Raw genomic sequence first — 13,196 nt, 5'->3', positions numbered from 1 at the left:
AGGTTTATTATTAGAAGAATGCTGAGGGACCTAATCTTAAAACATTTTTGTGAAAGTAATCGCTACAAGTTTACAGTATGTGTTACAGGCGTAATTGCATACATAGCATGATGAAATCACGATAAAACAAAAACCGAGTCTACTGCCACGCGCATCTTTTTTGAGGTTCCAGCAGACACTGTAAATAATTTTGCCTTTCGTATCCCGACGTTTCGGGATCCCGCACACCCCTACTGAGAAAATATAGGATACCTGCCAATGTTCATTGGTCAATTAGTATTGCAACTAACCTAAACTGAACTCAAGTAACCTAACCATTCGAAGTGGACTGGCCACGTTTCTGCTACAATCAGCTGCGAACTGAGTGACGTGCTGCGTTCCAAATGGTTCAACAGTGTTGCATTTATTTGTTGAATGTTTAGTGCATTTTCTTATAGAATTATGTTTATATTTGGTGAAATACGAATTGTTTATGTGATAAGTAGTAAATAAGAGAAGACAGTGGAAATGCAATTCTAATGCTGGTAGAACAATTGGAAGTAGAGTCACATTTCTCAGTTTACCGTATGAAAAGAACGTCTATAGTCCTGGAATAGAGTTAGTTCTTTTAGATTTATGTGAACATAAAACTAAAGCAAGCGCCAATATCATGAAAGAAGGAAACTCATCGTTAAATTCATTTTTGAAAAAGTTTGCAGTGTTTGCTATATTTGTACTGGTTTTCTTGGGTTTTCCTTGGATATGTCATTCACATGGCCATGAACACTCGCATGGTCACGACCATTCGCATGGACATGAACATTCCCATGGACATGGTCATTCACACGATGAATATATGGAACCACCGTCATTTAAGTACTCCAAAGAAGCAAACCAGAATATTGATAAACACGTAAATTCTCAGCCACCCGTAGAGGAAGAACGCAATTACTACACATTGTGGGTCCAAGCTCTGCTGTCAACTGTACTGATTAGTGCAGCTCCCTTTTTTATATTATTTTTTGTACCACTAGATAGCAGCAAAGAGCGAGAACCTTTCTTGAAAGTTCTTTTGAGTTTTGCATCGGGTGGGTTACTTGGGGATGCATTTCTTCATTTAATTCCCCATGCACTTGTTCCCCATTCTCATGGAACAGATAATCATGGTCACACACATTCTCATTCACATAGTCATAGCACAGATGATGGTAGTGATTTTCATGGACATGATATGAGTGTTGGACTCTGGGTTCTCTTTGGAATTGTAACATTTCTTGTTGTCGAAAAGTTTGTTAGAATTGTAAAAGGTGGTCATGGACATTCACATGGGGGCCATGATGGAAGTTTGAAAAATAGTGATGCTTCAAATAAATCTACCACAAAAGAACAACAAAGTGATGACAATGTGAATTCTTCAGTTGATACTAAGAGTGGAAAAGATGTAAAAACTACAGCAGAAGGGAGTGAACAAGGTTTGTATGTACATTAGTTTATTCACAAATACAATTCGTATGGCCACAGTTCCTTTTGTTTTATTGCGATTTCATCATGCTACAAATGCAATTTTATCATGGTTTGATTCCATTTACTTCTGTTAACTCATACTGCAGAGTTTTAGTGATTACTTAAGATTTTGTTCAATATATGCTTTCATAGTTAGGTTAGGCAGGCCAGGCATGGTTCTCTTAGCATTAGAATAAAGTCCCTAAATGAATTCTACTAAGGTTCTGATTTACTTCTACTTTAATTCCCACTAGTCTACAATACTTACAGTTGCTTTTCAGTAGAAAATGCAGTCCGTGGGAAGTGCGCATGCATGCGTAAGGTAATTTTTAAGTTGTTTTTTCAACATAAATTTTGTTTCGAAATCCAAACAGTGCTCATTACTTTAAGGAAGGTTCAGATTTCTTGTGACAATGCTTGCCAAAATTCTACGATATCTTCCTGCTACGAGAATTTGAAAAAAATCATAAAACAATCTGAACTTTTTATAAGAATTTGTTATTGTCAGATGTGAATAATAGAAAAATACCCTTTTTAATATACACTGCCGGACACTTGCATTTTTTGTAATAACGCATAAATTCCGTTCCGAAGGTTCACTAAATATTGCAGAAATTATTGGAAATAATAAAACCTGAATATATTCAACAGAAAACAAATTAAAATTTATGGCTCCATGGTCATCTAACCCACCCTCGATTTTGCAAGATTTTTTTTTTTTTTTATGAAGATTTCGAGTTGCTAAGTGTGAAGAAAGAAAATCTGGAGCGTGGAAAGTAATTTTTGGAGTTCTACGTGCTACGAATCTTACATTTTTTTAGTATTTCAATTCCTTACCTACGTAACGTTCATATGATTTTCCAGGGCTTCCATCCTGGATTCACGTCACAGGCGCACGTTTACACATTCTCTTTTTGTTTTTATGATTGACTTGTGGAAAAAAAGAGATAAGTTACCTTCTGAGGTAAATTTTAGCCTTAATTTTTATGTACCTTCATGTGTCAGTGTGGAAAATAGTGTTGGGGCCAGGTGGCTCGGTCAGTTTCTAACATGCCTTCCAAAGGAACTCTATAGACAGAGGCAGGTAGCCGGAGCGGAGTGGTCGGAGCCTGGAATCTGTGGGAAATTGTGACAGCAATTTTCATGACATTTCTTGGGGTACAGTCATGAAATATCGACTTTCACATACATCGATTGGGATGGGTGCTTCGAAGGTAACATGGCCGCAAGTAGAGTACCGGTGCTGCGAAACTAACATGGCCGCAAGTTGACTTCCACCTTGCAACTATATCTGAACTATAAATGGCTGTACAGTACTAAATACTTCTTTCCACGCTCCAGATTTCTTTCTTCACACTTCACACACACATAATCTTCATAAAGAAAAAAAAATCCTTGCGAAAGGGTGGGTTAGATGACCACGGACCCAAATTTATTGTTAATAAGTTAAATTTGAACAAAAACGTAACTGATACTGGTGGGGTATATAAGCTGTCTAGTAGTGGGTGTTACTTCCCCGGGCATCAATTGCAGCTTATAACCGCCGTGGCATACTTCGACTAAGGTTGGCTATCACTTGTTGGTCCAATTGCTCCCATTCTTCTTGAATATCACGACTTAGCTCTTCAATTGTTTCTGGAACTTTTGCGCCGTTTCTGATATGTCATTTCAGTTGATCCAAGACGTGCTCTATCGGATGTGTGGTGGCCATTCTAATCGCGTAATCCCAACTTCGTCTAGGTACTCCGTGACAATATTCACAATGTGAGGACGTGCGTCATCATGCATAAAAACAAAACAAAATGAGTGGTGCATATGGTACTACATGATCTGCCAAACATTCTGTAATATACCTGCAAACTGTCATTGCTCCCATTCTCTACAAGAACTAACTCTGTACGTCCTTGTAAAGAGATACCTCCCCAGACCATGTCACCACCGCCTCCAAAAGGTGTTATTTTAACGAAACAACATTGTGCTTAACGCTCATTAGGTCTTCTATACACATGTTCACGCCCATCTGATGAACCTAGGTTGAATTTTGACTCATCGGAGAATAAAACCTTTTCCCACTGCTCCACATTCCAATGTAAGTGTTGTGTATCAAATTCCAGTCTTCGCTTCTGGTGACGTACTAACAACCTGGGTGAAGAAACCACAGCTCTATGAACATTTCTCAAATGCTGTGCCACAATATTTGAAGTCCTACGACAATCTCTTAAGACTATGATACGCATGAAACGATCTGCCCATGCTGTTGTGCATCGTTTCCGACCAGAACCCGGTCTTCTACCATAGGAACCAGTTGCATCATACCGTCTGAGAGCTTCATGGATAGTACTTCGTGCTATATTTAGCACCCTAGCAATGACCATCATCACGAAGAGCTACTGCTTTTATTACCTCTTCACGTCTCATTTTCAAGCTAGCCAACTTACAATACACTTGCAAGAAAAACACCAGCAATGACTATGTCAATAATATTTGTTACTATGCTTACCATGAACCCAAATTCATGGCTCTCTAGACATTAAACAAAATAACATCAACATGAATGGAAAATCAATAAATTAAAACAAAATTGCATGAAATTGATTTTGAGCCTACTAGGTGTTCCAAATAAGGAAATATAAATAAATAATAAACGGAAAAAGTATGGAAAATGTTCAATAATGAATGTTTAATTGTTCAATACTTAACCGAGAGCGTAATTCATAAGGGTCATTCCATGTGAAGTGAACCAAAATTTGGTCAATTTTGAACGTGACCATCCCTGTTTTTATTCGTACTTAGTTGTTATGAAGTACCACCTAAGGTAGGAAAAATTGCCGACTTGTATCTGTTGTAGTTCTCCAATTAAAAAACCTCTGAAATATGGAAAAAAGCACAATTTTTGGCAACTTCTAAGACTTGATGTTGAAATATGTATGTTTCTATGTGTACTTTTTAAAAATTTTCAAGATATAGGTTTTTGAAAAATTAAATTTTCAAAAAAAAAGTTTGAATGACCTTGAAATTGAAAAGTAGTCATGTGACTAGCTCATAGCAAAAGCAACAATTTGGCTCTTATCCCAACCTTCTACGTCAATTCTAGCTTGATTTATGACTTTTTTGTGATTGCATGTGTGCGGCAAATTGTTTCATACTTTAGAGGGTTCTAACTAGGAAAGTACAACAGAGAAAACTGAAAATTTATCTTTTTTCCTACCTTAGGGTAGTTCTTCATGACAATTAAATATGAATAAAATTAGAGATGGTCAGGTGTTTTTAATTTGTTCACTTGATATGGAATGACCCATAAGTAATTGCAATTCACATGTCACGTTTTTTTTTCCAGCAGTATATATTTTTCATGTTAATCTCATCTCCTTCCGAATAACCTGTGCTTATTTTAATGTGTAATTATGTATACACTTATCTTTTATATTTGCTTTACCAGGTGAAGAAGATATAAAAGTTGCAGGGTATTTAAATCTGGCTGCAGATTTCACACACAATTTCACAGATGGACTTGCTATTGGTGCTTCATACCTCGCAGGAAAAAGCATTGGAATGATTACTACAGTAACAATTCTCTTACATGAGGTACCACATGAAATAGGAGACTTTGCCATCCTAATACAATCGGGTTGCAGCAGACGGAAGGTACATAATTGAAAACATGTGAATACTTGTGTGTTCTTGTTCATATTGAAACATGAGATTTTGAAATAGTGACAGTGTTTTTTGGTAATGGTGACAAGTATGGGGAGACTTTCATCCTTTAATAACATAAAGATAGGAAACTTTCAGGCATGTTATTATTTTGACCATGGGATATAACTGGGATACCACAAAACTTGAATTTAAAAAAATGTATCATTACAGCATGTAGAAACTCTCAGATGTTATCTATTTTATGTGCAAAAATTATTCCTTGTAGAAAGGCTAAAACAAAATGAGTGCAGTGTTCAAAATTCGTGGTCGTAAAATGAAACTAATTTTTAGTTTGGCACCTATCGTATCAAGGGTATGATTCACGTTGAATTATATGAATTATATTGGACTTTTAGCCACTGTACCTGTTTGTATTTTTTTTTTTAATGTTTTTGTGCCTCTTAGGCTAATCATGATGGTGGGAATGAATGGTGATTATAGGGTAGGAGTCAAGACTCTTGCTACCTTCTCAACATTACTGAAGGAACTGTGTTCTCCCACAATATTACATCAGGCAATGTGTTTATTGAAATGCTATTAACAACTAAACTACAAGAAGAAGAATTTTGCATGTTATGACTTTTCCCCCTTCTGCTGTTCTTTGGATCTATATATAATTTGTGTGACATTGAGGAATTTTTTCCAGCTGTATTTGTGGTAGTTTTTTTTGTCATGAAATAACTTTATATTTACATTCAAAGGAGATCATGATAAATGTACACAAGTTTTTTAGTTGAAATTTGAAGTGTGTAGGAAACATGGACTTCTTAATCCTGAATTTGGTTTCATTGCATAATTTATTTCACCCTCATGCTTCTTAGCTTTTTTCAATGATTGTCACTGGACTTTTACGTTCCTTTAAACACTGAAGTGAACATAGTAAAAGCATCATGTAAAAATTGTCACTTCCTGATTACATCTACAGTGCTTGGTTCTGTAAAGGAGCAGATGATCAACAGTGTCCAAATGAAGTAGCACTTTGTGGCAAGATAACAGAATTATATCTATGCCATATAGGGGCTATCCACAGGAAGTAAGTGTGTTCATACATACACCATAGTTTTAGCATGACAACTTCCGGTTCGTAGACCAACAACATGTAGGTAAATGAAGTTAACATAGTGTCATATAGGAAAGAAACAAAAGGCTGTGTGGCAGTAGGATGTAAAATGTAATCAGAGCTAAATAATCTTTCACGGATATTCCTACATTAATTTCCTTGAGATCTAGAGTGCCGAGATTATTTGTTTCAAGCTGCCAGGCATGTACCACTATGTTGTGGAACCCTGAAAAGTCTGTACTGATACAGAGATACATGCATAGTTTGTTTGTCTGTAAAATTGCTAGGTAACCAACCATGATGTTAATAATGCCCACTAGTTCATGTTATGCAAACATATAACATCGTAGATCTTCTAAAATAACCCAGATAATTTTTCTTTACAGGCTATGTTACTCCAGCTCACAACAGCCATTGGAGCTTTGACTGGCACTGTTGTATCATTGTTAGCAGAAGGAAAAGGTACATACATCTCCCATTCTCTGCATTAGATATTACTTATAATTGTGTTTCAAAAGTTGTGCAACCCTGTGATTGCTCATGAACACTGGGTTTTCTGCATTATGAAGCCTTGTGTAAAAAAGGTAAAGTTAAAGTCCTCCCCCGTGCATAGCACCACACCATGAAGGTGTATAGGGGGTGTTGGGGTAACGCCCCACACTTTCTTGATCCGGTCGTGAGTGGGGGTGATGTGATCAGCATCACGCCCCTGACCGCCTTTACCCCCCAGGTACCCATGTTATTCGACGCTGGGTGGGTGCCAGGGCCACTTCCATCGTTATTGGCATATTTTTAAATACCTTTGGTTGCCAGTTTACTACATAGAGGAAATTATGTAACAAACTCAACCCAGTGGTTTTTTTTTCCAATATCAGAGGAGGAGGGGATAAGACAATATCAGAGTCTCATGATTGAGTTTTATGACTGGCACCAATGTATTCTGTGATTTGAAATTAAAAGGGTCATGTGCAACACTTAATGTATTTTGAAATGGTGATTTTATGGAGACATTTTAGTGGCATCTAATCTTCGCTAGCAAAATTAGCAGTCCAGAAATTTGCCAAAAGTTGCAGGTGACTTACCCAAATATGCAATGAACATTCACGGAAGTGCCAAAAGTCATGGGATACCTCCTAATAACGAGTGGGACCCCCTCGAGCACGGCAAAGTGCAGCAATTCGTCGTGGCAAAGACACAACAAGTCGCTGGTAGTCTCCTGGAGGGATGTGCAGCCATTGCCGTCCACAATTCGATCATTGTTGCAGGTGGAGGATCCTGGGCACGAATAGTTCGTTCGATGACATCCCACATGTATTTGATAGGGTTCATGTTCGGTGATCTAGGAGGCCAATTCATGCGTTGGAAGTTGCCAGAATGTTCCTCAAACCAGTCGTTCACCATTGTGGCCTGGTGACATGGCGCATTGTCATCTTGGAAAATCTCATTGTTAACAGGGTACATGAAGTCCAGAAAGGGTTGGAGATGGTCACCAAGCAGCTGAACATAGGGATGAGCATTCATTGTCTGGTTCACGAGGACCAGAGGACCCAAACCATGACAGAGCCACCACCAGCTTGCACAGTGTCTTGTTGACAACTTGGGTCCATGGGGTCTGCGCCACACCTGGACCCTACCATCCAGGCATACCACTTGGAAACATGACTCATCTGACCACGCTACAAGTTGCCAGTCCTCTTAAGGCCCAATGCATGTGTTCCAGAGCAAATGTGCATCGCCGTCGCCGATGGACAGTGGTTAGTAGCGACACACATGTCTGTCTTCGGCTGCAATACCCCATGGAGACCAAATTGCATTGCACTGACCTCTGAGACACGTTCCTGGGACGTCCTGCATTGATTCCTGCTGTCAGATCACGCACTGTTGCTTGTCTGTTTGTCCGGACGTCGACGGTCGCAGTCATTCATCACTCGTGGGCGGCCACTGCGTTGTCCCTGATGGGTTGTAATGCCTCCAATGTGGTACTCACGGTCCACCCTTGACACTGTGGAGCGAGAAAAGTTCAGTGTCCGGACTTCCGAAATCGCATGGCCCATTCATCTAGCACCAACTATCATCCCCTGCTCGAATGCCGATAATACCTATTGGGTTGCCATCACCATGGTACACAACGTTTCACTGCACTCACAGAAGTCTGCTTTGCGATGTTACAGTGCCATCAACTAGTTCCCTCCCGCTATCCCATGACTTTTGACACTTCAGTGTATGGCCACATTTCAAATCACAAAGTCATGATTGTTCTTGATGTGGTACCTGAAAAGAGTTTTACTGGATTCTGGCCATCCTCCACCATCTTTCCCATGACCCCATCCCAGTTGTATTGGATTTCTGCAAGATGTCTTACTAAGTAGAGTTGAATGGTCCAGTATTTACATTCAAAAGTAAAATTTTAATTTTTAATATTTTGTGGGGTTGTATGGTCAGTAATTGGGTACATGTGTTGACAAAATTCTGGACTGCTAATGTTGCTAACCCAGATTATATGCCACTAACATGTCACTTTTCCACTTCTCCCATAAAATTGCTATTCTAAAACCCATTAAGTGCTGCACATGATCCCTATTGGTCTCAAGTCACAGAATAGCATGGTGCCAGTCACAAAACATAAATCCTGACATTCCCACCATTTTCTAGCATTTCCTGTACATAGTAAACTGATAACTGAAGATATTTAAAAAAAAAACATCTGAATGGACGAGGCTTCATAATGGTGAAAAAACCTGGTGTGAATATTTTCCAGTTTTCTCGTTATAATCGATTAAAGTTAGGTTGGGTGACTTGGAAACCCAATATTTGTTGAACATATGTGTAACCAAGAGTTGGGATGAAATGTGAGTTGGATACATTAAGTGGTATTTTATAGGTATTGGTTAATAAAAGCAGGGGCGGTTACTGATATTGTTGCAGTGTTGCACAACGACCGGATATTTTACCATGGAATGTCATGCTTTTTGTTAACTAACTAACTAACTCTCTAGCCTTCTTAAACCCGAAGGTTCATGGCTGCAGCAACACAGGCCTTCCATCTTTCCCTATCTTGAGCAAGATCTATATACTCTTTTCCATCCCTACCGATTTCCCTTAGGTCCATCTAAACGTTGTCCCTCCATCTTCGTCTTGGCCTTCCTACAGGTCTCTTACCATCAGGTTTCCCAACAAGAATCCTGTATACTCCTCTTTCCTCTCCCATTTGTGCCACATGGCCTGCCCACCTAAGTCGTCTTGATTTAATTATTCTAATAATATCTGGACATGAATACAAATTATGTAGTTGTAAATTATGTAACCTTCTCCACTCACCTGTCTCCTCATCCCTTTTAGGTCCAAAGATTTTCCTAAGGATTTTATTCTCAAATACTCTCAATTTATGTTCCTCTTTCAATGTAAGGGACCAAGTTTCACATCCATATAATACTACAGGCAAAATTACTGTTTTGTATATTTTAACTTTTAGTTTCTTAGATATTAAACGAGAAGACAAAAGTTTATGAAGAGAGAAGTAACATGCATTTCCTGAATTAAGCCTACTTTTTATTTCCTCTTTAATATAATTTTCATTTGTTAATATTACTCCTAAGTATTTGAATTTGGAAACTGGTTCAAACGAGTTGTTATCAATAATTAGATTTTGATTATTACCTAACACTTGGTTTCGGCCTGTAAGCATATATTTAGTTTTCTCTTTGTTAACTTCCAAACCTATGTTAGTATTTTTTAATTGCTTTCCTATGAAATATATTGAAGGTAAACAAATAATTTTACCCTTGATTACTTCAAAGAAGCTAATTCCATTATGATCCATTGAAAAGAAAGAAGTAACCTGTGAGATTGTTATTTATATTTCCAAAATGGCTAAATTAATTCATTATATTGCTGTTGAAATTTAATCTCTCAAAAAATTTAGAAAGTATATAGTTTTAAAAGTAGGATCTCTTGAGAATTACTCTGGGTTGCACATCATGCATATTGTGGTCTATAGATTATCAAGGTGGTTTGTTGTCATTCAGGAGTGCAGTCCTATTTTTTCCACACTAAAATATTCATCAATATATGTATTTTATTTTATACTATTTGAAATTATGCTTGTGATATATGTAAATTACATGTGATTGGAAGCAGCTATGTAAAACATCGGAAATCTTGTGTAAATGTCAAGTTTACACAGTTACAAAAAAATTATGAGCTTTTACTAAGAAACCCTATTTAAATTATACATACATTTCCACGTCTTTTATGCACAGGGACAGCTAAAAAGTACAGCTGATGGTGGTAGGCTGGAAGTTACTTGTGCTGCTGTATAATATAGAACAAAACAAAACATTGCTTACTGGTTATATCCATAATTTATCCAGGTGCAATATGAAGGAATATTCTAATGATTTTTTGCCACCCAGCAGTTGGGCATGTGTGTATATCAATCTGTTAAATTAGAAATTAATTTTTTTAAAAACAGTTAAACAGTTTATCTTACAAACTGGATTGGATTCAGTAATAGGCAAAACAGAAAAAAAGGTATGTTTTAACAAAGTGAACATACTGTTGACAGAATATTATGAAATTTATATATTGAGAATAAAGCCTAATGTCACTGGTCACCACTGTCACAGCAACAAACATAGCAATCACATCAATCATGTGATCCATTAGAAAATTAACTAGCTTACCTGTTAGTTGGGTCCAGGTCCATTGTTCCCTCTGGCTGCTGTGAAATGGTTGTGCAGCAAGAGGCCAAAAAAAAAAAATAGTATATGAAAGATGTTTAAGATTTTTGAAATAACATTAACTAAAAAGGTATTTTTTTACAACCCTCAGGGGATGCAGCCAGTTCCTGGATACTTCCATTTACAGCTGGTGGATTTATCTACATTGCTACAGTTTCAGTCATTCCTGAATTATTAACTGATACAAAATTCTGGCAGTCTGTTAAAGAAATTATTGCTTTACTTGTTGGAGTGTATATGATGGTGTTGATAGCACAATTTGAATGAATATGAGTTAGTTTCAGCGTTATGCAATGCATTTGTACACATATATGATCTGTATTATTTTATACTGTTATGTTAATGTTGGTGGGTTTTTTGTGTGCATATGCTACTATGTACTGTTGCACAGACATGAAGGGTGCGGAATATGCTTGGAAGCTGGATACTTTTTTATAATGAAATTTAATTTAAATAAATCACACATGATTAATGATATATATATTCTTTTAATGATTTCTATTGTGATTAGCAAAGTCATCAGTGTAATATTGTTTTCTGTTAGGAATTGGAACCTGTTTTATTTCTAGTTTTCTGACAATGGATATTATAATAGAACATTCCTTGAAAAAAGTGTACTCTTTAGAGCATGAAATATTTTCCATGTGCATGTTTTTTGTGTTCGCTAAAGCATGTTAAGAATGAATGAATGCTTGCATTACTTATTTATAACTGAAACTGCTTGCTGCACTTGTAAGATACAATGTCAGGAGTTGTTTCCAAATAATAAAAGGTTATTTCAAACTTTTTCATGTTATTTATATTTTTCCAAGTTAACTTTTACTTGTTTTATAGCATGGTTCAAATTGTATCACAAACACTGGCTACTTTTCAGTAGATGAACTAAAGGCTAAACAAGAGTAACAGCTTTCGAAGGAGTCTTTGAAAACTTCCAACTTTCCAACAGGTGAAGTGGGGTTAGCACATTAATCATGCTGCTGCTGCTTTCCAGCTGGTTCATAGAGGTTAAAGAACCTTTGGTGATATGTGACAAGGTAGATTCCAAACATGAATAACTAGGCTTACCATATTTACCCTTTGCCAATACAGGACACTCAGAATGGGGGACAAAAGCTTTTATATGGTAGCACACAACAAGGTTATTAGAAGTATAGAGGTTGGGTCAATCCGTTGTTTACTCGGATGACGAAACAACAGTGAGAGGTGAATTTATCCATGAAACTAATTCCAAATCTTTGCGCTAGTGTTGCACTATGCAGATAGGAAACCATGCCAGAAACAACACACAAAATGGAGTACAGAATGAGCATTTCCTGATGTAAGATGCTTTCTTCTTTATAAGCAATAAACGGGCCTTCGAAATACTACAGACCTGAATCTGAGATCCTAAAACGGTTGGCGAGGTCAAAAGTGTGATCCTACGTTTTGGGGAAATACATATATTTGAATGAGCAAGTAATTCGAAAAACAGGTCATGTAAATTTATTTATTTCATAGTAAGGTTAATAATTATAATCTCAAATTAAAATTTATTATATCCTGATTAATTACAAGTAAATTTGTGCGGTGTGTGTAGTACAAATCTCAGTTACATGTTAGTGAGAAGTACGAACCTAGCTTAGTGAACATGTTGATTACATGGATGTCGACCATATTAATATTCCTTTATTTAACACGAAATAAAAATATTGGGATTTTTATGTTCATATTTTTGTACACATGTTATCGGAAATTGTGTAATTAGATGTGTATCGGGCACGTATTTGTTTTCTAACCATAAAGGATATTCAGTTCCTTCTTCAATAACATACGCTTATTATGTTACGTTTTAAGACTTTATTAATTTGAATAGCCTATTTCACAAATATATGGTGGATAATTTTGATACTTTTTACTCAATATAAACAAAGGATATTATTTTATGCCTTTCTAGAATATATCTATCAAAAACAGCAAAATATTTTTCATTATAGTGATGATGTTAATAAACTATTTAATTTTTTTTTACCTCAAACTAGCATTTAAGGTGTATGGAAATTTAAGAAGGAAAATCTGTAGACAAGGTATTAAAGTGAATTTACTGTTTAAAGAATAATTATTCATACCTCTGCACAATCAGTCATTACATTTCGTGTATATTCGATGCGCTAGCTATGTTAATGACCGGCTGGCTTTGAAGACTACGGAGCGTGCCCACCAGCTGCAACAATCAAATTCAC

The 13,196-nt window shown here is 36.7% G+C and overlaps 1 protein-coding gene across 1 annotated transcript; it reads left to right on the top strand.

Moving 5' to 3' along the window:
• Positions 1 to 343: 343 nt before the first annotated feature.
• Catsup (zinc transporter catecholamines up) lies at positions 344 to 11,764 on the top strand. Its single transcript, XM_083138415.1, has 4 exons — positions 344 to 1,451; positions 4,922 to 5,127; positions 6,625 to 6,700; positions 11,069 to 11,764. Exons 1-4 carry the CDS (start codon positions 650 to 652, stop codon positions 11,242 to 11,244), a joined length of 1,260 nt encoding a protein of 419 aa, XP_082994541.1. The 5' UTR covers positions 344 to 649; the 3' UTR covers positions 11,245 to 11,764.
• The last annotated feature ends 1,432 nt before the right edge of the window (positions 11,765 to 13,196 follow it).

The sequence above is a fragment of the Lepisma saccharinum genome, chromosome 1 (assembly GCF_977018435.1).
Source record: "Lepisma saccharinum chromosome 1, izLepSacc3.1, whole genome shotgun sequence".
Taxonomy (NCBI): domain Eukaryota; kingdom Metazoa; phylum Arthropoda; class Insecta; order Zygentoma; family Lepismatidae; genus Lepisma; species Lepisma saccharinum.
The sequence above is the reverse complement of the archived record's forward strand: the minus strand, read 5'-3'. Positions and strand labels throughout refer to the sequence as shown.

Excerpts from the sequence above, each read along its gene's own strand:
- Catsup (XM_083138415.1), top strand. The coding sequence starts at position 650 with ATGAAAGAAGGAAACTCATCGTTAAATTCATTTTTGAAAAAGTTTGCA. Across the intron at positions 1,452-4,921 it reads AGCAGAAGGGAGTGAACAAG|GTGAAGAAGATATAAAAGTT; the intron begins GTTTGTATGTAC and ends TTGCTTTACCAG. Across the intron at positions 6,701-11,068 it reads ATTGTTAGCAGAAGGAAAAG|GGGATGCAGCCAGTTCCTGG; the intron begins GTACATACATCT and ends TACAACCCTCAG.